General features: G+C 42.8%; 1 protein-coding gene across 5 annotated transcripts in view; it reads right to left on the bottom strand.

The window, feature by feature from the left end:
• DENND4A (DENN domain containing 4A) overlaps nucleotides 1–23806 on the bottom strand; it is a 518288-nt gene that overhangs the window by 148469 nt on the left and 346013 nt on the right. For 3 of the 5 annotated variants that reach the window (XM_069222901.1, XM_069222903.1, XM_069222902.1), the window contains exons 16-20: nucleotides 21128–21334; nucleotides 12957–13085; nucleotides 12033–12177; nucleotides 5117–5248; nucleotides 3002–3121 (exon numbers count right to left, since the gene is read on the bottom strand). In XM_069222901.1, the coding sequence (XP_069079002.1) occupies nucleotides 3002–3121; nucleotides 5117–5248; nucleotides 12033–12177; nucleotides 12957–13085; nucleotides 21128–21334 (733 nt within the window). The remainder of the gene's footprint in view (nucleotides 1–3001; nucleotides 3122–5116; nucleotides 5249–12032; nucleotides 12178–12956; nucleotides 13086–21127; nucleotides 21335–23806) is intronic. The other 2 variants (XM_069222904.1, XM_069222905.1) reach the window with 2 other exon arrangements.

The raw sequence follows: 23806 nt of genomic DNA, 5'->3' as shown, positions 1-23806 counted from the left end.
TTACCTACAGGGTCCAGTCCTCTAATCAGCTGGGCCCTCTAGGAGTGAGAAGTCCTTCTGATTTTTGTTTTCCTGAAGCAGTCAAACAGAAGGGTACTGGGTACTTAAAGAGCAGTTCCAGTCACTGGGTTCCAGCAGGAGTCCTTGAGTGAGACCCCTTATTCCAGCAGGATCTTTTTCAGGAGAAGGCTTTCCAGGTTCAGTAATGGTCTGACTTGGTGCACGATGAGGTGCCAGACTTAACCTGTGCACTAGCCAGTGATTGAATAAATGCAGCCTGGCAATCCTAACTAATTTCTTACAGTCCCCCTCCCAACTTTCATAGATTTCCCTCTTTGCCTTACAGTAACTTTACCCAGGAGCCCCGGTTTCAAAATGGCAGAACTCTTCTGCCACCAGGCAGGACTGTCTTCAGCTTCTTGGCCACTCACCTATTTTGGTGAGCTCTCCTCCCTCTGGACATGGTCAAACTGGTTTTCTCTCCTATTGCGACTAGAACCTGGCTGTCTAGGAGAGTTCTGGGAATGAATGAGTGGTACCCTCCTTGGCACCTCAAAGCCACAAACTGGTAGTACCAAGGATGTTCTTTTTTGCCACCTGTTCACTTGCAGATAACTAATGTCTGCTAAGCTGTCAGCAGTTAACATCGCCATGTCTTATTAGCTCAGAGGCAGGACTCTCATCTGAGAAAGAGTTGTTAACTCTCTCAGCCAAGGGTGTGTTTTCCAGGTCTTAAGGCGAGCGATAGGAATGGTTTGAAGCCAAGCAGTCTAAAGTACTTTTTTATAATGTTAAAATCAAGTTATCAAAACCCTGATTTTACTATAAAAACAGTTTTAGAAAATTAAGTGGGAAATAACTCTGAATAACTATTCTGTTCCCAACCTAAGATGTAGAGTTAAATATTTAATCTCACCTAGGCCTCTCTCATTTAACATGTAGCTGCATCTACACAGTGAAGTAGCTTTTAGGTGGTTGGTCACTAGGAGGGCACACTTTGAATATATAGTGTGCTTTGTTTTAATATATTAGCACCTTACCCTATGGATTTAAAGGGTGCACTTTAGGGGTCACTTATTAACCTATAAATATCGGTTTTCCTTAATGGTGAGGCCACTTTTCCTTTCCATGTGTTAATGCACTGCAACACAGCACATGAACAGTGGTGCTCCTGTCAGCCATTTATTTTTGTCATGTTCGTGGGTGGTAATAATACACATTGCCGCTCACACACGACATTTAACTTCAATGCCACTGGTGCATTTCCATCTGCTAAGGCCTTACAGGAATGTTAAATAGACCAATGAGGTGAAACCAATTTTATCAATACCAATTTAGAGCACACACACAGTACACAAAGTCTTAGTGATAACAAAATTAGAATCTAGAAACGTGCAAAACATTTGGGGTGATTATGCAGAAAAGATCAATTTACTACGCTGCTACAGAGGTAACACAAAGTTAGTCATGTTTGCTTTATGAAGGGAAGAAATCAAAAGAATGATATAGCTCATATGTAATTCTATATTATAATGAGACATATGAACTACATTTCAGGTAAGAAAAGTGCTTTAGTGTATTTACTGAAATGCCATGAATGAAGTAGTCCCCAGTGCTTACCCCCCCCCCCCAAATATCTGGAGATTGAGACTTCCAGGCAGGTCCTTGCTTCCAGTGTGTCCTGAACATTTACCATCCCTTCCTGTTGCATCCACAGTCTATTCCAGCTTGTGCAAAACCACTTTATGTTGGCCTTATTTCTCCAGTACTCATTTGGTTATATTTTTTGTACGCTTCATCTATTTTTAAAGGCTGTAACTTCTGGGAGGTGCCAACAATTTGGAGCAGCCCCATAATGCAGCTGAAACACTGAACACTGGTTTGCAGTTTTAGATCTGTTTCTGCGCTGAAATGCTATTAATTAATGTCTGGCTGCTTCACTGGCTTGATGCTGTAGGATCATTGTATTGCATACAAGTGGTGCCAGCCTGTCATTTCATGTTACTGTCAGTACTAATATGTCCAGTAGAGCAAACAATTTCTTTCTTTCCCACAGAGCCTCATACTTAGTAGTGAAGACTCCAATGTACCAGAGCAGCATACATAATGAGTGGAGGTTCCTGGATGCATTGTGTGGTGAATGATTGCTTCTTGCTAGGGTGTCAGCAAGAATTTAGCATACTTTATTAAAAGTAGAGAAGCTACAAGGTCATAAATAGCACAAATGTACTGGAGATACCACATTCTGGAATACAAAAACTTCAAAAGACAGAGTGCCCCATGGAGAGTTTCCTTCTAAAGAGGTCTTCCAACAAAATATATAAAAGTGAAACATAACAGAGCGGCCACTAAAACCATCTAATTTAATGTAAACACTCTAGACAGTTGGTCTGTTAATGTTAGTTTCCAAAGCCTCATGCTGCTATGAAAAACCTTTCCATTCACAAAATAGCCAAATGATTTTGCTGAGGCATTGCCACCCACAAGTCTCAGAAGTGTGCTCAAATAGTCATTTTTATGGAGTTAACATTTGACTGAATTCTTAAATTGTCATTGACAGGGACTGCTATGTTATTGCCAATGCAAACTATTTATGCAAAGACACTTTTCTGGGTGGGTTTTCTTTAGCTCAAATCAGACTTCAGTGTGCTAGAAATGACAACATTCTAGACAGAAAGAAAAAACAATAATTTCACTGTGGAACACTCCAAAGCAATTTTAATTCTTTGGGCTTGTGTCGAGTTGTACTTGCACACATGAAGTACGGTTAGAAGCTGAAACCTGAGGACATGTTGAGATGAGGATCTGAACTGCTAGCAGTAAAATATCAACACTAGCAAGCGAGGATACAGGTTCAGTAAAAAAAAAAAAAAAAAAAGAAAGGTGAACAGACCAATAAATGGAAGGTGGGGGTGATTTCAGCAGGATTAATGCCCTCTCGGTAACCTATCATTCCACGCAGCAGAATGGTACTGTCAAGTGGCCTCTTAGAGACACCTACGTGAGCTGGAGTCCGTCTCTCCCTGGTCTTCAGTCTCCTCCTGGATATCTTGCACAGATGCTGACCCTCGTCGGACCTCTTCTTTAGACAAGGAGCTGTAACCATGATCTGACTGCCCCCCTACAATAAAGAGATACAACAGTAAGGTCATAATTAGAAAATAAAAAATAAAAAAAATAACCCAAAGACAGCTCTTTTTTATGTGACATGGGACAGCAGTGGCCTACAAGAAAGCCGCACACCAATATCACATACACATTTATATTGGTACTTTTGCTAATCAAGTCTGTCAATGAGTCAAGGGCTGTGCTTTCCCTCTCTTCCGAAGTAAATCCCTTGTGCAGACCTATTTCCTTAATTTTTCCTTTCCTTAAGAGTCTTCCATTTAGAACCTTTCAGCTAAATGAAAAAACAAAAAAGAGATTGACAGAATGTAAGCATTAATTTCCCTCATTGTAATTAGTCTTGCTCCATCCCAGCCTAACATTTTTTGCCACAGCGCCATTTCAGACAGGAACCAGCCATATGCAAATCAATCTTGTTCCGCTCCATTATGAGAATCGCATACCATGCTCAATGGGCTACAGAATAAAAGCTGTACCTCACTGGTGAGGCCTAAATAGCCCAAAACCGGTCTGGGGTTGCTTGTGTACTAGTTCAGAAAGGACCGGGTCTGGCTTTTTGGGCTGGACTATTCCTACTACAACATGACCATGACTTATTTTTTGCATGCATATGTCTGGTCTCCATCTTGAATGGGACAGCGGGTGAACAATAATGGCCTGAAATGTCGCCCAGCCAAGCGCAAGTAACCGAGATTCAAGCTTTGCTTTAATCACTTCTTCCCTCCAATCCCACATCTATCCACGCCTGTCTCAGACAACACATTTGACTGGTGTTACTCTTTAGAACCTCTTTTATGAGTCAAAACAAACTCAAACTGGAGCTCCACTGATTCCTGCATTGAAACAAGGATAAACTTCAATGGATACAAAACATAGAAGATGGTAGGAAGATGTGAAGTCAGAGGGCTAAAAAAGAATCTAATTTTAACAGGATATGATGTCCACTTCCAATAGGTGACTTAAGCAGAGAAAAATTGGGCAGCAATGTGAATCAACTTTAGTGAAGAAAATATTAAAACCGAGTATGTGAAAAGATGAAAACATGAGAAAAATCTGCTACATGATCAGAGTGAGGGACACAATACAACACTCCTATGCATACAGTGCAGACACCAGTGAATTATAGCAGTCACAAGTAAAAAAGAATCCAATATAGAAAGGTGCAGATGATACAAATTTAGAAATAGCATTGAGAATGGGGGAATGACAGAGTGCACGTGGGTGACAGCAAGAAATCAATATACTGTTTAATCAGAGAAAGGATTGCTTGGGAAGCAAATGTCCCTTCTTCAAGACAAGACACTAGGATGGTACAGGCGAAGCACTAGATTCTTCTAGTTTCAATTCTTAGGTGTGGAAGCTTCTCTCTTAAATACTAATGATGCTAGCTTTTCCTCTCTGATTACCCTGGCACATAGCTCTCCCCTCGATCACCAAAGACGAAGACTAGCTCATTTTGTTCGCCCATTAGGAAAATGAATCCATCACTAAATTGCTAGCATGATAATTATGTTCCCTCATCAAGAGTTGTAGCTCTAACCCATTCAGTGCGCAATAGTGTGAGCTACAACTACCTAATCCATTGACCAGTTTACACTGCCCATCTATTATTTAAGAGTGTGATCTCCTTAAGTTAATTTCCTATAAGTGTTGGCTCCCCCCACCCATTGACAGAGAACACTAGTTATTCCATCCTTTTTCTGGGAGTACTGACTCAAAAACACTTGTATGAAAGAAGCTCTTTGCTAAAAGTTTGAAGTAAACGTTTCAACTTTGATATCATAATTATCTTTTGTGGTTAATGGGAAATGAAACACTCAACACAAGCTCCAAGCATGCATCTGACCTAAAATGGACTACAGAAGAAAGAGACAGAGAGAAAGTACTGGGATTGCAGTAGCTGCTGCTTTAGCCTAGATCCGAAGCAAACATTCATATGTGCGAGAAGTGCAATACATATACAAATTTGTGCAGAATCACAGAGACAAACCTGTGCTAGATCTATCATCAGTGGAATCTACTTTGGTTAAACAAGTGTTGAAGGACATCTGCTCCGCAGGGTTAATGTCATTGGAACTATCCATGCTTCCGTGGCTCAGAGCATCCAGGTCACTGCCATCTGCTTGAGAACAAAGCATGAGAGCAGGTTACTGCTGTGAAGAGAGTGGAGTATTTGACTACGAGTCAACATAAGAGGCTATTTTGACCCTTACTATTTGCACATTCACACTTTCTCTCCCTCCTGTAATTCTGCATTTCTTTACCTATTTTAAGCATATATTATAACATCAAAAGAACATACTCATCTCAGCTGAAAGCTACAAGTCACTTATGTGAATCCTAACCACCGTAGAAAATCAGTGGAAAGAAAATATTAATAATGGTGTCTTGTCTGACATTTCGGCCCTTAGATTAGCTGGTATTGTATTATGAATCGAACACACTGTTCATGGTTGCGCCACCCTCTATGGGTCTATGGGACCCCCTTTCCTCTCTCCAGAGGGCTGCCTTTAAGAGGCACACTGACAATATGCCACCTTTGTATAAGACACAGTGAGTGCAGTTCCTAAGGGCCTGTTTATTTCTGCACCCAAGTCTATACTACGTCGTATGTGCAGAGGCAAAGACATTCCCTCATTTGCATAGGGCCACGTTCCCATGCAAATGAGGGAATACCCTTTCATGATAGTGCTGATGCTATACGTGTGCCACTTCTACTAGTATTACACATGGGGATGCACAAGTGTCTGCAGCCCCTTTTGTAATAAATAGTTTCCCGGGGGTGCACAAAGCAGGCGCACACGCCCATTAGCCCCTGGGGCACAATGCACATTACATCTCCTGCTTGGTAATCTACACTAGTGTGATGTCGGACCAGAACTAAATTGGTTTTCCAATGCAAGGCACTGCAGAATAACTCTTGGGTAATTTGCATTGCCCCTAAAATCTGTTCTTATCCAGAAGAATGGCATGCTGATCCCAGAAACTCGCAGAATGAGCCTAATCTATGTCCAGGCTTAGTACTAAGCATTGGGTGAAGTTGATGGATGCAGAAATATTACGGGGGCAGAGAGTGGCACAAAAGAGGAAAAAATGGAGCAAGCAGTAACTATGTGAGGTCATTTCTGGGAACTATGTAAGGTCATATAAAAGAATAAAAGGTTTAATAACACATGAAAAAATGGATGACAGAACCTCGATGGCGCTGCAAATAATAACTTGATGAGGTTCTGTGAAGATAAACCACGTCTTCCACTAAGCAATCTGTGAAACTGAAAGGATTCATTCTGGATTTATAGTTTTGGCATCCGCATTTATAGTTTTGGCATCTATTGCTTATCTTGTGTTTCACTGCACTTTGTTCTTACTCTTCCCTTCATTATGGCATTCTGGAAATACTATTTACAGTATTTCATCCTAAGTTGATGGCCCTAAAAATAGGTTGTCCATATAACTTACATCCAGGAGTGGACAACGTCCTTTGTACTCCCATGGTATCGAGAGGCCATCAACAATGTTGTCTCCCTTTGCAAACGACACATAACATTCAGAAGATCGCGCTACTCAAATTAATTCTACCCTACTGGGCATATATAGGGCATATAGTTCAAGGAGTTTAAAAAAACTGAATGTAGACTGCTCAGATAATACCTGTTAGCATTCATCTGTGCAAAGTGATTTCAGCACATCCCAGAAAGTAATACTCTATTGCTCATTGCACACAAGTGATGTGTGGCAGTGCAAAAGTAAAAAGGCACGTTGATTAAGTGCATGGTTTTAACGAGAATCTTGCAACGACTCTTCCTCAAGGTGAACGCTTGTCTTCTCAACATATTTTGCAAACCAAGAGCAGAATATGCAATGTCTTTGCATGTTTTGACAACCCATATTAAGGATGCTTTTACTTCTGGAACTTGCATTCCTATGGGGTTGGCTTGAACCTAGATGTAACAGTTTGTACCTTCTGGCACAGAATCAATAGTCGTACAACCAAGATTTCTATGATCAAAGGCTGGATGCGGAATTTTCATCTCCTTATGCACCTTCAGGTACAATTAATCCAGCTCATACTCCTAACTATCATGTAATGTCTAAATCTCTTAGGACCATTTCCAAAATGTACTGGATGAATATTATGACGCGGTCTACATGTAGAGAAATGAAAGACTCTTTTGACGATTCCACTTCCATAATCTTCATATGCCTTCTATCTGATTGTGCTGGTAGGTCAATAAACACTAACTCTGGGGCAGCATATGTTGGCACATAGCATGTCACAAACGACAGAATACATTACGTTATAATGCTAAAAGTAGATACCTTGACCCATTTTCCTTGAAATTTGCGATTTCTAACAATTACAACTATAAGCATAATCAGTTAAACCTTTTGGCAAGTATTTTGGAAAGTGTAGAGTTAAATGGAACACCCGGCAGGCAGATAATCTTCAAATGTTGATTGGTAAACAGAGAAACCACCCCAACAGACAGACACGGGCCGGCACCCCTCCCCCCCCGTAATCCGCCTCCTAAAGAATATTACAGAAAACTCCCCAGTGGTTGTACTTAACAATGAGATGGGGGCTGCATAACCGAGGGTTACCTTTTCTACTTGCTCTTTTCATAAAAGCCTTAACGTCAGCAACGGAAAGAAAAGGTGCTGGACCAAACCCCTCTGACGTACTTAACTATAGATAAAGCCTGTGTTTATGATGTTCATTATTATTATTGTAAAAAGTGTCACTTGAGATCTATGCTACTGAAGGTTTTAGGTACTCAAGATTTAGTTCCCAATTCACAAGGTTAAATATGCATATCTTCTCACATGTAGATCTACTGCTTTACCTGGTGCATGACTTTTCCTGACACCTGGCATGTTACATACACATGAGGCCTACTTGTATGTGAAACATGACTGCTCTAATCCTTCCGTGTGTACAAACTAAAGGTTCAGAGCGCAAGAAATTAAAATTTGAAACTGTGATAATGGATTACACAGTATGTGAGATAGCCATATCATTTTATAAACAGGCTGACTTCATTGCGCTAACAAAACTAAAGAAGAGAGTACATCTTTCATCCTGCAGTTTAGAATGATATGTGTATTAAGCAACACGGCAAGGCTGTCCAGCCGAGCAGAGCTAAGGTGGAAGGAAGCATGTTTTGATAGTTACTTGCCTGTTGGATGAGTCTTTGATGGAGTTGATGTTCATGCAGCAATACATATACAAGAAGCTACACAAATACCCACCCCATAGAAAATAATTGAGGAAAAAGGTATAAAGAAACCGAAGAATTAGGGAGGGGCAAACACGAATACTGGTTGCTTGAACAGAATGTCAAAGGGCTGATGCCCAGCTGCAAATCTTCTCGGAATTATTCAGGTATTATACACGGCTTGGAATACTATAAAAACAGATGGTACTAACAATTCAGCCAAAACCATAATAGGAAGGCTGATAATAATATGGGGAGGATTTAAATTAATTACTTCAGACAGTAGGAATGTGCGATATAAAACGCACTGGGTTTTCCTAATATTTATTTTGTTTTATATGATGGCTGCTTAAATGATCATAGTTATACACAGGGTTTGTGTACATATCAAATAAGTAATCATTATAAACACCAGTTACTGTGTGTTTCTTCTACTTTCAGGGATCAGGGTAAGGGTGAAGATAAGAGTATCTTTGACAGGGTTGTCTGACTCACAACACTCTAAATCCAAATAAATCTTACTCCTTATAAGAAACCGTGAGAGATACCCGTCTGTTTTCCTTTTCTCCCAATGGGGTTGACAAACAAATACTCCCTTGTGGCTAAGGAAATCTATTCAGAGGTACCCCATTTTTGGGGATGGGGGAGGTTATGGACACACATATGCGAAACGAGGGCGTCTTACAACTTCAAATAATTTAAAAGAGCTAGAAATGTGAAAACTGTGGAAACAAGCACTTTTACATCCCAACTTCAAATGCCACTTGAAGAAACATATTCCCCTTAAAGTCCCAGTACAAATACATTCAAACATTCACCAAGCATACTCATTCTAGCTTAATCCAGGACAATGATGCAAAAAACAGGTTTACATATCATGCAGTTTCAATAGTAAGGGCCCTCAGGATTAAATACCTACAATTAAGTTTTGTGCTCTTTGATCTGAGGAGTAAAACAATCATGGAAGCAGAAAAGAGATAATCTAGCATGCAGGTTCTGTGACTACTACAAAGAAAGAATACCAACATCTGCTACACAAAGCATCTGATTCCATTACGAACTTTTACAAACCTGCAAAAAAAGTCTTATGTTTCAACACAGTTTCTTCATTGACAACTTTGTACGATTCAGGACATTGATACAAAGTATGTTTGACACCAACAAGCATATCATTAACCCACTGCTGCCAAAGAAAAATGATCAGCTAACCTATTGTATATAATGAATGGATAACTGATCATTCCTTGTATAGTTACAATCAACCGACAAATACTACAGAATGCCATAGGATGGGCCCTAGAGCAGCGACCTCTTGAAATGTAGTTTTGCGTTTGAGGTCTGGTTCTACTGGTCATGGTTTTCTCACAACTGTTGGGACGGAAGACGTCTGCATGACTCTGGAAAGTGTGCTTCCCTGCCCTATGTTGATCGCCTGCCAAGTCACTTGAAATTGATGTAGGTTTTCTTGATTTCTACCTCAGTCAACAAATCCACTGAAGGTCTTCCTGTTTACATGGATTGAGACCCTAGAGCTTGGCTTTGAAGTCGAAGGGGAATCTAAAGTGCACCTCATCTTATACCGAGAGTGGCTACTGTCCTCTCCACCCAGGCTGCAGTAGGCTATGTGGAATGTGTAAACTGAGAGCTAGCTGGTTCACTGGGGAGGATGGTGAGCCTGAGCAGAGATGGTGTCTGGTCTGCTGGGCATTCCAGCTCCCTCGTACCCTTCCTTACTCTTAGTAGAAGCTTGGTGGGTTGGAGTAGGCACTAGCTCTTATCTGCATTTAGCTAGGACTCTTTCTGCTGGGAAGACCCTTCCTTTTGGGGGAAGAGTGTCCTGTAAAACATTTCCCATCTCAACCCTTGGTCCCTGCCCCAGGAAATGTATAGTCTCCAGCTTTGTCCTGCACTAGTAGCACTTTTCTTTGTGGATGCCCTACCATTAGTAAGTCTGTACTGGGCTAGAAAGTTTTGTGGTGTGCCTGCGTGGATGCCCTGCCATTAGTAAGCCTACACTGTTACCAGTGGGCTCTGTAATACAGGTCCCCACCTCTTTTCGGTCACCAAGGTTATGAGGGTGGGTCGGAACCCTGGCCAGCCATTACCCTCTTACAGCTAGCCTAGGGCTACTGGGCTAGTGGGACTCGAGTAACTGTGCCAAGACACCAGACAGCCCTATCTAGATCCCAGACGCCACAAGAGTGGTGTCCTTGCAAAGGAAGGGTGGACACTTCTGTTGCTTTGGGTGGTGGGACAGTGGGTAGATCAGGAACACTTGAATTAATATGAACTGTGGGAACTATCACTACAAAATAAATATTGGAACCATTGCTCTCACTTTGAAGAGTAACCCTGTGCATTGTGGTCTGTACAATGTTTTTAGAGTGCTTACCGCCTAGATGCCATAATGGGGTTTAGGGTTAGAATATTTTTAGTGGTGTATATTAAATAAACTTTTCTTTTATAAAAGTAAAGTACTGACTGGACATTGATCTTATTGTTTCAACTGTATTATGAATGTCTAACCCACCTCACCTTCTTGAAAAAGCCTTGGACGGTTCTGTCTCGCTACCCTGAAAGAGTCAAGTGCTGGAGAGGACTACTTGGTTATCCAGTTTGGGGTCCGGTGGTACTGTGGCCCTAGGACACCAGCGGTGAACAACTCCAACCGATGCAGCTGGAGCCCAGTAAGCCCCAGCTGCCCTGGTGACCCAGGAGCCCAGTAGTCACTATTTCAGGGTGGGCCTGACAACTGGGATTTCCTGAAGTGTAGATCTGTATCTGAGGTCCTGTTTCTGCTGGACAATAACTGCCTATACAATCACTTTGCAATGAACTGCTCACCAGCCCTTGAACTTTATTTAATTTGGCTTTTATACATATATTCGCAGATTTTTTGCAAATTGTATCTGAACATTGTAATACTGTTTTATATTATTGTTGTAATCAACTGAACAATACAAAAAGCAAATAACATTTATTTATTAGGTGCTATTGACAATTTCAAAGTGGTCATTTACACCTAGGACTTGCATGTCTCTATCCACTCAAATTATGGGATGGAGTCTCATGCAACTGAATTTAAGAGTGTAATTTTAACATTAATAACCAGTACGGAGATCTCACCTGTGGGAAAATATAACACAATTTACCACACCTTATTATTTTTAATTAAAATGTTAGTTTTAATGTATAATATAAATGTAAAAATGTTAAATATATATTACTAAACTGAAGCCAATAACATAAAATGGCAATACAATTTTAACTATTTCTTTAAAAAAAATAAAAGCATGTTGGCAGCATAAACATCACGCCTTCCCCAACCCACCTATAACTCAGAAAGGAACTAACAGCCAAACATACATCTCCACCTGATAGAAATGATCAAACATGAACATTCTTCCACATTGTAAATGATCCTGAATCGTTTTTAATGCTCTGCTTCTGTTTAGCAGTCCATTGGTTTCTAGCTAGATTAATGTTATACAAACACCCATACAATCACAAGTACTCAACAACATAACAGGCTGTGGACAATCGTTCAAACGGGGTACAATCAGGAAATAAAATAACACAGCTTTCACGCTTTTGGTTTCTTCAGATGCATGATATATTCCATAAGACACATCTATACACACTATACACACTATACGAAGAACTACAGGAAGAAGGGAAAGCCAGGATTACCTGAGGGAGTCGTAGGGGGAAGGTTCGCTGGATGTTTTTTTAAAGCTCTTTTAAACTGAGCCACTCCAAGCACCACATTTCGAATTTTCGTCCACAGCACATAACCACCAGTATTGCTTGGTGGCCAGATGCTCTCCAGGACCGCCTGTAAATAAATGACATCACATAAGAACACAAAGGGTGTGCATCTTAATCACTCTCCCAGCTGCCTGATATTTGAAAAAAAAAAAAAAACCTTAAAAGACGCCAATGTCAAGCCAAATTGTGAAAATATGCTTTTACCACACATCTCACCACACACACGTTACAAGAAGATGAGGCAATTGTTACTCTCGAACTTCACCTGCATAGGCCTCCTGCTGCAATGCATGCAGGTGGATTAGGGGTGGGCAGGAATGTACCGCACAGGAACACAGAGGACAGTTTATGGATCAGCAGATCCTGCACCTCAAGCATCCTCAGCTAAGACGAGCTGTGCTGCTAATGACACTTAAAGAATGGCATACATGAAGGAAAGTTTCAAAATGCCATGAGAAAATGTCTTCGGGAGATAGGAGAAGGTGCAGCAGAACCGCCACTGCCATCCACGTTGTACGGAGCATATTTTAATTCATGTTGGGAGAATATTCATATTGTTGATTAATCAACCAATCGAATTCTTTACATCACCACCAAAAATCTGATAAGGAAAATAATAATACTAAAAGGAAGCTAAAGTGGTAAAAAAAAAAAGCCCATGCAATGTGTAGAAACAATGAGATTCTTGCATGTGCATTTATGCGACATAAGACGCCCCAGCACGAACACTGTCCACTCAGTAGAGTGAATTGCCTTCCACAGACAGTCATGTACTCGTGATTTCTTGGCCGCACATAGATGTGTGCTTTCTGATATTTACAGCGGATTCCCTGTCTAAGAACGCACCTTGTTATAGTACCCGTATGTGATGGCATTGGGCTGGACACCTGCTTTCTTCATCTCAAAGAGAACCCTAACAGCAAGGACAGGCTGCCCGTACTGACCGCACAGCTGCATCAGGACCCGGTAGCACACCTGAAATCAAGAAAAAAATAACAGACTTTAAAATTCCTTATTAGAAAATAAATATTAATTTTCAAATATTTTTCAGAATGTACGGAAATTATGTCCCGTGTTCAAAAATATCACTGGAGCACAGTTATGCAGTACACACACACACACACACACACATATATTATTACAACCATGCTTCCAATAAACGACCTTAAACCGTGTCATAATCCTTATCTAATCCAAATAAGACTTTATGATAAACTGTTCACTCGCTCACACAAGCCTTTTCTACCCATGAAAGCTGCTTTTAATATGCATAGATTATAGTAAATCACTAGTCAGAATGTGGGACATGAATTTGGGAGGGTGTATTACACCCCCCAAGTAAACACACTCTAACTAACGACAATTCTATGTGAATTGTTGCTTGACTCTTGTAGTTGTGGAACAAGCAGCGAGTAATTCAATTGAGAAAGGTCAGCCAAGTTCAAGCAGTAACAAACAAAGTTAAGAACCCAGTATAATATATTTCCCAAACCAATCAAGAAGAAATGTAATAAGCAATAAAACACAAACCTGATCAAAATTAGAGAGGGGGATTGCAGCTATGTTTTTTTATTTTTTTTATGTCTTATGGCAAAGGGCCCTAATAAATCAACTAATGCAAACTGAAAATGTCTGTTGGCAGTCACCGGGAGCCAGGTTCGATTTCAGGCTGAGGACGAGTAGTCCACGTGAATCGCACCAGCCAAAGTTTGTACTTAGAGATTTAAATGTTTTTCTGGCTCTCAAAATCCTCCAGCAAAGCAAGATGCTCAATCTGTTAACGGACTCTCAAAATTGGATACCTCATAGTTGAGCAAGCAGTGAAGCCTTCACTTTTGGCACCAAAATCTCAGTGCACAACGCTGGATTCTGCAGCCACCTAGGCTATCTTTTGGCCAGGGTAGAGTTGATGTTTATTCTCATTTACAGATTTAACCTTCACAATTGGGTCTCAATTACGAGTGGCCCAATTAGGAGTTACCTGGTCCATAGAAATGATGAGCAGTGGTGTTTCGCACAGAGGCGTTAATTGTAGAAAGCGCCTGAAACATGCATGTGAAACACCCTTGGCCAAACGTCGAAATCGATGAAGAAATATTGATTCCCACATTTTATTACCTGAAAACTTTAATGCCTATTATTTCCCAACACCTAGAATTATCGGGACAGCTGTATAGATAATTCCAGAGTGTAGAAATAACGGGGATTATTCTGGGACACTCAGATTTGAGGCATAAGTCAATTCTTTCTTCTGAGGGGTAAAGCTGGGCATGAATCCATGTGGTATGATAATTTCACAGCTTGTTTTGGTCCTCCAAAGGACCAAAATTACGAAATCTTGTTGTTGAAAAAGTGTCGGCTATTCTCTGCTACAGCCTGCAGGTCCTAAGGGATGGTTTCTAGGCACCAGGCCACTTTCTAATCAGGGCTCTCTCAGGGCCCAGTCCCAAGACATAAACTGGATCTTACTCACAGCAGGGAAGCCATCTGCCTTTTTTGTACCTTTAGCAGGTACAGGAGGCCATCCACTTGGCCCCTGGAGATCAGTTCCAATCCTTGAGTATCAGCTGGAGACAGGAGTCTTTAGGTCGTTTCACCAATAATCAGGTAGAGTCTTCTTCCTTCTTGAGGTTCTTCCCATGGCCTAGAATATTTGATGAAGATGGTGGTGAGGTGACAGTTTTATTCTGCACTCTAGCCAGTGATCTGAAATTCCCCTAGCCCAATCAGCCTTTCAATAGAAAACTTCTCTTTTTCAGCACTTTTTCCTCAACTTACTGCAAACCTTCTCTGGTTCAAGATAACTCCACCCTTTCTCCACCTGCAAAAGTATTCTCCTTCCTTCGAACCACTCCCACTTGGAGATGTGGAAACATCCTCTCGCTCTCACTGTTGGAACTGGTTTCCCCTCTTTCCTCCCGAAAGCACAGACAGTCTAGGGTGGCTCTGAGCATGACTGGTTTCTGTCCCTGAGCCTCAAATTTGGGACCACCACTTCAAAAGGAATAGTTGCTAAGGCTGCTGTTTGAGTCTTTCTTCCACCCAGATGGCTAATCCCTCCCAAATGGTCATTGATGACAACACGGAAACCTTCCTGCTCTCAGAGACAAGTCCCACTGACCTTTAGGAGCCTGGTCAATGACAGTCCAGTGTGTATTCCAATTTTTGGAGTAGAGCTACTGGGCACACTAGTTCTAAACCAGGTCGACATACTGCTGAGAGTTTGAAACCCTCTCCATCTCACGTTAGGTTTCATATAGCACTAATGTTTGAAAACGGGAAGGGTTCAAGCGTCACTAGAATCTAGTGTCTAGCCAACCAGTAGTGGACTCAATTACAAAGGAACCCAGTGAACAAAGAGCATGCACCACTAAATATGGGTTGGCCACAGGTTTCTTCAGACATATGCAAACTGATGAAAATGTGAGATAAAACTGATAAGACAACAGGAGAGGCAAGATCAGCTGTAGACAAGAGGGCATTAAACTTGTTCAGGTCAAGGCCTCAATAAACACAATTAAGTTTGGTCAGGACATAACATTTTCTCAAGAATTACTCTAAATTGCAAGTATGTGTTCCCTTTTTCTGTACCTGTACTGAAAGCCTTGCACAATGCCCATGCTATGCGGTCAATGAGATGATAATACTATCTTTTGTTGGACTGCAATCACCCCGGACCTCAATTAAAACTAAAGCAATTAAATGTTTATAAAAAAAATATTGCAAGTAAGTTTACACTTGAAAGTAAGGGAGATGTAGAGCTTATTGAAAAAAAGGTTCAGAAAGACCTAAAAGACTTAGTTTAGGGTATAACATTAAAAATGACCTGATCAATTTTTAAATGAATGACTTTCCACGCCAGAAGTGCAGAGCCATGAAGAACACTGACCACTTTGAGCATCAAAACTAAGGCCCTGAAAAGGGAGTCCCTATCCCTAGAAATAAGTTTGCAGAGTGGGAAGGATGGTTTAGTTGGTAAGGAATCTGCAAGGAAATATTGTCTTTACAAGATATGGTGCTACCGAAGGTAAGTAACTTGTCCATCTGATAGAGACATCTAGATGCAGATTCCTTACCTTGGAATAGATATGCAAGCAATACAATCCCTGGAGGTGGATCTGTGAACTAAGATCATACTAGAAAGTCCTACAGGACTGAACAGGCAAAAGCCCGTCCATATGGACCTGATTGCCAGACAGTAGTGTTTGATAACTGTGTGCACAGATGCCCACTTTGCTGCCAGATAGATGACAAGGACTGGAACTCTGCACGCTAATGCAGTGGTTGCCGCTTTAGCTCTGGTAGAATGTACACGCAAACCCTCAGGGGGTTGCTTCTTAGCCACTGTGCAGCACAAATTAATGCAGAATACGCCCCATCGGGTATGGTACACTTCTGCACTGCCCAACCTTTCTTGGCACCCGCATAACCAACAAAGAGTTGATCATCTACCTGGAACTCTTTTGTATGATCAAGGTAGAAGGCCAAATCTCTTTTTGGGTCCAGGCGGTGGAGTCTCTCCTCTTCCTTAGAATGATGGGGTGTGCGTAAAAAGTAGGCAAGGTGGTGGATAGGCCTACATGAAAGGGCTTGCCCACTTTTGGCAAAAAAGGAATCTCTAGCACGAAGCACCACTTTATCAGGATAGATGAAAAGGTAGGGGAGGCTTCGATGACAATGCCTGCAGCTCACTCACCCTCCGGGCAGATGTAATGGCCACAAAGAGGGCTGTTTTTGATGTTTGAGGCCTGATAGGACACTTATGAAAAGGAGTGCACATTAGGAACCTCAGAAGCAAATTCAAATCCCATTGGGGCATAATGAATGTGGATGGAGGAAACATATGGGTAACACTCTTAAGGAAGCTATTAACAATAGGAGACATAAGCAAAGAAGGTTGATCAAGCAACCTCAAAAAACAGAAACAGCAGATCGATAACCCTTTAAAGTGCCCATAGCAGAGCCCTGCTGGCCAGAGAAAGGATAACCAAAAGAACCTCAGAAAGGGGGTCCACAGACTTGTCTGTATACCATGCCACAATTCTCTTTCAATGACACAGTATACTGTTTGGTGGAGGGACACCTGGCTGGCAAGATAACCTTATAGGCTTCGGGCGGGAGGTCAAAAGCTGTCAACTGCTGCTGCGCAATCTCCGCACAAGAATGCAGAGACTGGACAGGTTTGGTGGAGAATCTTTCCCCGCTGCTGAGACAGAAGATCCTCCTGAAGGGGCAGTCTGATCGGAGGATCGATGGCCATGATCAATAGCTCAGGATACCAGACTCTTCATGCCCAGTGCAGAGCCACAAGGATTACTTGGGCCTGGTTGTTCTTGATGATCTTGAGAACTCTGGTCAGAAGTCGTATGGGTGGAAAGGCGTACAGGAGGCCTGAGTTCCACTTGAGATGAAAAGTGTCAACGATGACACTGCATGTTCTCTGCTGAGGCAAACAGATCTAACCAAGACTTTCCCCACTGCTGAAAGAGACCTTGTGCTACCTCCGGATTGAGGCGCCATTCGTGATAGACTAAGCATTGTCAGCTGAGTTTGTCCTCTCTGACATTCAGAGAGCCCACCAGATGTAGAACCAACAGGGAAATGCCATGATGTTCAAGCTATGTCCAGAGGCACAGACGCTGTTGACAAAGGGCCCATGACCCTACTCTGTCCTGCTTGTTGCAGTACCACATGGGGGTGGTGTTGTCTGTGAACACCTGCACTACATTCCCTTTGAGAGAGGGAAGAAATGCTTTTCATGTAATCACCTGGAGCTCCAACAGGTTGATGTAGAGTCCAGACACCACCGTAGACCAGATGCCTCTGATCTCCATCTCTCCCAGACGGCCACCCCATGCCAGGAGTGATGCACCTGTCACTACTGTCAGATATGGTTGGGGAAGGCAGAAGGATCCCCCTCTGACTGCAGATCTTGCGCAGTTCCCTCTGGAATCTGGACAATGTCAGAGAGATTCCCCTGATGCTGAGCCCACTAGAACTTCAGGTCTCACTTCAGAGCCCACATAAGCCACCTGGAATGTGTCACCAAAAAGTATACCGGAGACCATGAGGTTCAGCAGTGTCAGTGTCCTTCTCAGCAAAATCCAGAATAGAGGCAGAAACAAAGGCATCATAGCTTGAATGTCCCGGACTCACCACCCGGGAGGATAATCCCAAATTGCACTGTGACCAGAACAGCTCAGATGAAAGGAAGCGTCTGAGAGCGGGTCAGGTGTGACTTTAGCACATTTATAGTGAACCCCAGTGAATGCAGGCGGTCCGCTGTAATCTGAAGGAGGGAGACGAGCAGGCATTGAGATAGGGGAAGATAGAAACCCCTGATCTGCGGAGATGAGCTGCAACCACCGCCATCACATTGGTGAACACCCAAGGGGTGCTGGTAAGGCCAAAGGGGAGCACGGTGAACTGAAAGTACTTGTGGCCTACCGTGAACCGCAAGTAGCATCTGTGGGCAGGCAGGACGGGAAGATGAAAGTAAGCGTGCAAGTCCAATGCTACCATCCAGTCTCCTGGATCCTTGGCAGATAGAACCTGAGCCAGAGTGAGCATTTTTAACTTCTTCTTGAGAAAGAAATTGAGGTACCAAGGATCTAGGATAGGGCGGAGTCCCTTGTCCTTTTTGGGCACCAGAAAGCAGCGAGAATAACAACCACAGCCTACTTCTGGCACAGGAACCATCTCTGTCGTCCCCTTGGCAAAGAGAACTGTTACTCCATCTCGTTGAAGTGCCAAGTGATGCTCCGTCATTCGATCGTAGGACAGTGGCATCGATGGAGGAGTAGTCTAGACAGGGAAGGGAATAGCCCCTCCAGAATATCTGCAAACCCACCTGTCTGATGTGATGGACTGCCAGCAGAGCAGGTGATGGCATATCTTGCCTCCGACTGGTCACTAGTGGCGAAGTGTCAGACTAGGAAGGTTTCAGGCAGCTCCAAGGGGAGGGTGGACTGGCCAGACTGCTGGCTCCCTGATCCACAAGAATGGGGGACCCCATGTCCCCGTAGAGGCTGGGCAGAATGTGCAAAAGCATGACTGGAGGGGAATGGGCATGGCTGGGAGCCCCTTCAGTAGCCACGAGGTGGTGAAAAGCAGACTAGAGTTGACAAGGGGCTGCCGTGAGGCCTAAGGACCTGGCAGGTAGCACAAGAACCGTTGAAGCGCTTGAGCGCCATGTCTGCTTTCTCTCCAAAGAGATGGGTGCCATCAAAAGGGCATGTCCATAAGGTTAGCTTGGACATCAAGCACCTAAAAGTCAGATGCCCTCAACCAGGTGTGGCGCCTCAAGGCCACTGTCGAAGCAACCGCTCAGCCCAGTGAGTTTGCAGTTTCCACTTCACATCGGATCAAGAACTTTGCTGCGTCTCTCTTATCAGGAACTGCTTTGGAAAGTACAGCCCAGGCCTCTTCAGGGATCTGTGGCAGAACTTAGGCAACTATTTTTCACAGTGTATGGGAATAACGTCCCAAAAGGCAAGCAGTGTTCACGGACCACAATGACAGGCTGGCAGAAGAAAACATCTACTTACCAAGTGTGTGCAGCCTCTTGGATTCCTTATCCGGGGGTGTGGAAGGGAGCGTGCCCTGGGAAGTGGAGGGTTGGATAACCAAGCTTTCAGGGGTGGGGTGATGCGTCAGAAAACCCGAGTCACCCGGTGCAGGGCCATTGCGGCGGGCAGTAGTCCTGTTCACAGGAGCCCCTGTGCTGAGTTTGGATCAAGTGCCCAGAAGGACACCTGTGAGGGCTTCATTAAAGGGAAGCAGGGGCTCAGAGGATGAAGCCCCAGGCCGAAGCACCTCTGTCAGAAGGTCAGCTCTGACTGCCACCGAAGGCAGCTCAGGCTCCAGGACCTCAGCTGCTCTGTGCACCACCACTGAATATGAAGCTCCCTCCTCCGCGGCCACGGTAGGGAGCGTGAGCATGCCAGTATCTAGGGAGGTATCCAGTCCACTATGTTTCACACCCTGGTATGTGCGTCAATCACCTTTAACAAATGAAATGATAATAAACCATGTATATTATTGTTTTGTTTGTTTAAGGGGCAGGACAACATTAGCCCGCCGTCTCGGGCCAAACATACATGCACAGTAGTCTTTCTCCAGCATACCAACAAAGTTGCCAGGCTGGAGAAGGCATGCACAGGCTCCCAATCTGCCTGGGAGCGCCCTAACTGGATGCTCCCTGCCAATCCTAACGCTGCTTTGAGCAGCGTGTGGATTGGCCACAGGGCAGGCTGAGAGCCTGTGCCTGCAGTGCAGCAGAGGAGCGGTGTAGCAGAGGAGTAGGGCTGCGGCAAAGCAGGTAAGTGATTTAAAAAAATATATATATATATATTAATTCCCCCCACCCGAACAAAGCCCTGCGAGCCGCTCCTGTTGAAATGACTGATACTCGCCACTACAGAGCGGCTTGCAGGTCTGTTGCACACAGAAAATACAGGGCCTGGCATATTTGTTGAAGGATTTCTAAAACCATTCAGCTTTCATATGTGTTTCAAAAATCATTCTGTGAGTGGAAAACTTCTCAGGCTGCGAGGGCAAGGAACAGGGGAATGTCACTGGAATAGACACGAGATGGGCAGTGATGACCAAAGACAGCAACGTCAGCAGTTTCAGAATCATGTCATGAAGAATGACCAATCTGCCAGTGGTAGACATTTGCTAAATTTGAAAAATCATCATCATGTCACGCCTTCCTTACGTAAAAGAGAACATGGTAATAACAACAATGATAACTACAAAGTTAACACACTACAAAATAAAATAGTTTCTAATCTAGAATCCAACCCCGTTTCATTCAACAACCATAACGGCCGTATTACTGTTTTCATATCTTAGGCAACACATTCCAGAGTTTCGTAAAGCATCATCGAGCACAGGACCACAGCTCAAGCGACAACACCCCACGTTCATAATGCAAATTTAATGTCAGAGGAACACACGAGGCAGCAATTTTAACTTTGCAACGATTGCCGGGGTTAATAAAGCGATCTAAATACCTCATCGGGCGAATCAATGTTCTTGCAGTGCATTTTCTGCAGCACGTCGTAGGCAGTCTTCAGGGCGCCCACCTTGGAGGGGCAGACTTTCACATAGGCCGGGAGACAGATGAACCACAGCCCATAGCAGTGCCGCAGGAGACATCTGGACCACATCTGCGGGATGGAGGAGTATCTCTTGGCCAACTTGTGAGCTGACTTGATTTCCTAAAAACACAAAGCCAATAAGCATCGTAAGCACTGCGTCACTGGTGGGGAATGGGTCAGAACACTTATCTATGTGTGCTTTTATCTACAGTATACGAACTCCTTAGCACTATTGAAACTAATACCTTAGACACTACATGGGGGCAACTACGGTTAAAAGAATAGCACAGAAAATAAGCAATGAGGGCAGTAATGTAGAGCTGTAAGTAACCCACTTGTCTTCTCAAGGCAGTTGTGGCAAACAAAGGGAATAGGACAACACAGCGTTGCATTTGAATTAAAACTCAAACATTTTAGTCTCATATCCTGTGAAAGACATTCCCCATTCAGCCACACGCCTCATTTTAGAGAACCAAAGTATGTTCTTGCAATGCAAATGTACTTTCTCGATTATAAGATGTTTTCCACTAAAAAATGACAAATATTTTTGATTAATACAAATGCATCAACTCTCACGCGCGGTATTTATGAAGTTTAAAATGAGATGGCTTATTTATAAAGGCCCCATAATATACCAATGCTACTATTTTATAGTTAAATTGACAATTGGAGATAGATTATGCCAGTCTTCTAAAGTCTCTAGCACAGTTATTTACAACTCACATTTAAAGATAGACAAAAAATCTAATTAGGATGGTTTTTTTTGTATTGCAACCCCTCAGTTTTGTTATTCCTTTTTCGCTTTGCTATGCCTGATTCCAGGGGCAGACTGGGCAGTATACCACTCTGCCATTTCCTCAACAGGCCGCATGCTAGGTGGATGCTTTTATAAGTGAGTAGGATGCCATGTGCCAACCAAGAAAGTCACTGTGGTCCCTTTCTCGTCACAGCCTCCTGCAGTCTGGGTTTGCTGTGATCATTTTAACCAGGGATGATCTTGGTTTCCAGTCTGGCCCTGCCTGGTTCTCTCTCTTCCTTTAGATATGAATCAATAATATTGTTCTTTCAAGAATGGATTGGGCAGACCATATTTTTGCTGTTGAAAATTACACAACAAACACCACCAACAGCACTCCTCTATAATAGTGACCCAACAGACACCTATTGTTTAAGGCAATTCATCCACAACTTTACATGAGAACACCACTCGCAACACCTTCCTTAACATGCAACAAAGTACAAAAGTTGTCACCGAATGCAACATACACAATAACACAGTGTCTAACACCACAATACACTCACTTGAACGCAATGTGGTGAAGAAATCTCTCCTATCTTTGAACACCCTAGTGACCCTAATCCAACAACTCTTTCCCGCACTAAGCAGAATTCATCGAGCAATCACCCAACACAAGACAAAACTGACCCCTTAAGGTGCCACAGGACTCTCCAGCACATATCTCAGAAAACAGTGAACAATCTGTGGCACCACGGAACAGGTCTACCACATGCAACGAGCATCACAGTATTAACCACATCAGTTAGCCTATCAATAATAATTGAATAGATTGTTTCCGGTAACTCCAATTCTCTTGCAGGGGTATCTCCATTGAAGTCATAAGCATTTGAATAGTTTTGCCCACGTGTGGGAATACCAAAGCACATCTTTATATAACATTTTCGTAAGTGTAGACATTCGCCTTTCTTCAGGAAGGCTTATAGAAACACTTAAGAAAAAATATAATATGCAGCCCAGGAAACAGGCTACAGTGGTGAAATTCTTCAGATTGAACATAGAAAAGAGTCAAAGCACCCATATAAATGTATAAATTGAGGTAAATGTTTTACAAAACAGCTCAAACCTCTTTCACAAACCCTCTTCTGTAAAAGCAAGAGATGAAGAATAAAAGGACAGTGTAGTCCCACAGTCTAAAACAGTGACTGTGCCTTTAAGGCTGCAGAGACCACTAGTATCCCATCATGCTCAGCAGGTGGTAGTTACTTCCGTTCTTTTTAACGATAAATGTCAGTGATAGATAGGTCCAACACTTTCCTCTGCTATGTCCTCCATTGATAGTCATAAGCATTTGAATAGAATAGCAAGCCCATTCTCCATAATCACAATGGAAAGAACAGAGAAGATAAGACTAGGCAAACACATTTCTGAGGGAGGATTGTCCTACTTAAGCATCTGCTCTAGCGTCCGAGTCGAAACAGTAGTGTTTGGTGAATGTGTGAACAAAACTCCAGGTGGCAGCTTTACAAATCTCTGCAATAGGGACATTTTTCATCAAAGTGGCTGTAGCTGCTTTGCCCCTTGTAGAATGGGTCTTATATCTAACCAACAAAGGCTTGGGTTGGCTTTTTGGTAATACAAAAGTATGCAGTATATTATCCAGTGGGAGATGGATTGCTTGGAAGTGGCCAAACTGGCCAACTTGACAAAAAGTTGGTCCAATCTACACAGTTCACGCGTCTTGTCCAGATAAAACTTCAAGGCCCTCCTTACATATAGGAAATGAAGAGTTCTCTCTGCCGGAGTTCAAGGTTTCTGAAAGAAGATTGGCAAAGAAATGTTCTGATTGACATGAA

This window comes from Pleurodeles waltl, chromosome 3_1 (genome assembly GCF_031143425.1).
Source record: "Pleurodeles waltl isolate 20211129_DDA chromosome 3_1, aPleWal1.hap1.20221129, whole genome shotgun sequence".
NCBI lineage: Eukaryota > Metazoa > Chordata > Amphibia > Caudata > Salamandridae > Pleurodeles > Pleurodeles waltl.
This window is presented reverse-complemented; position numbering and strand designations above follow the sequence as displayed.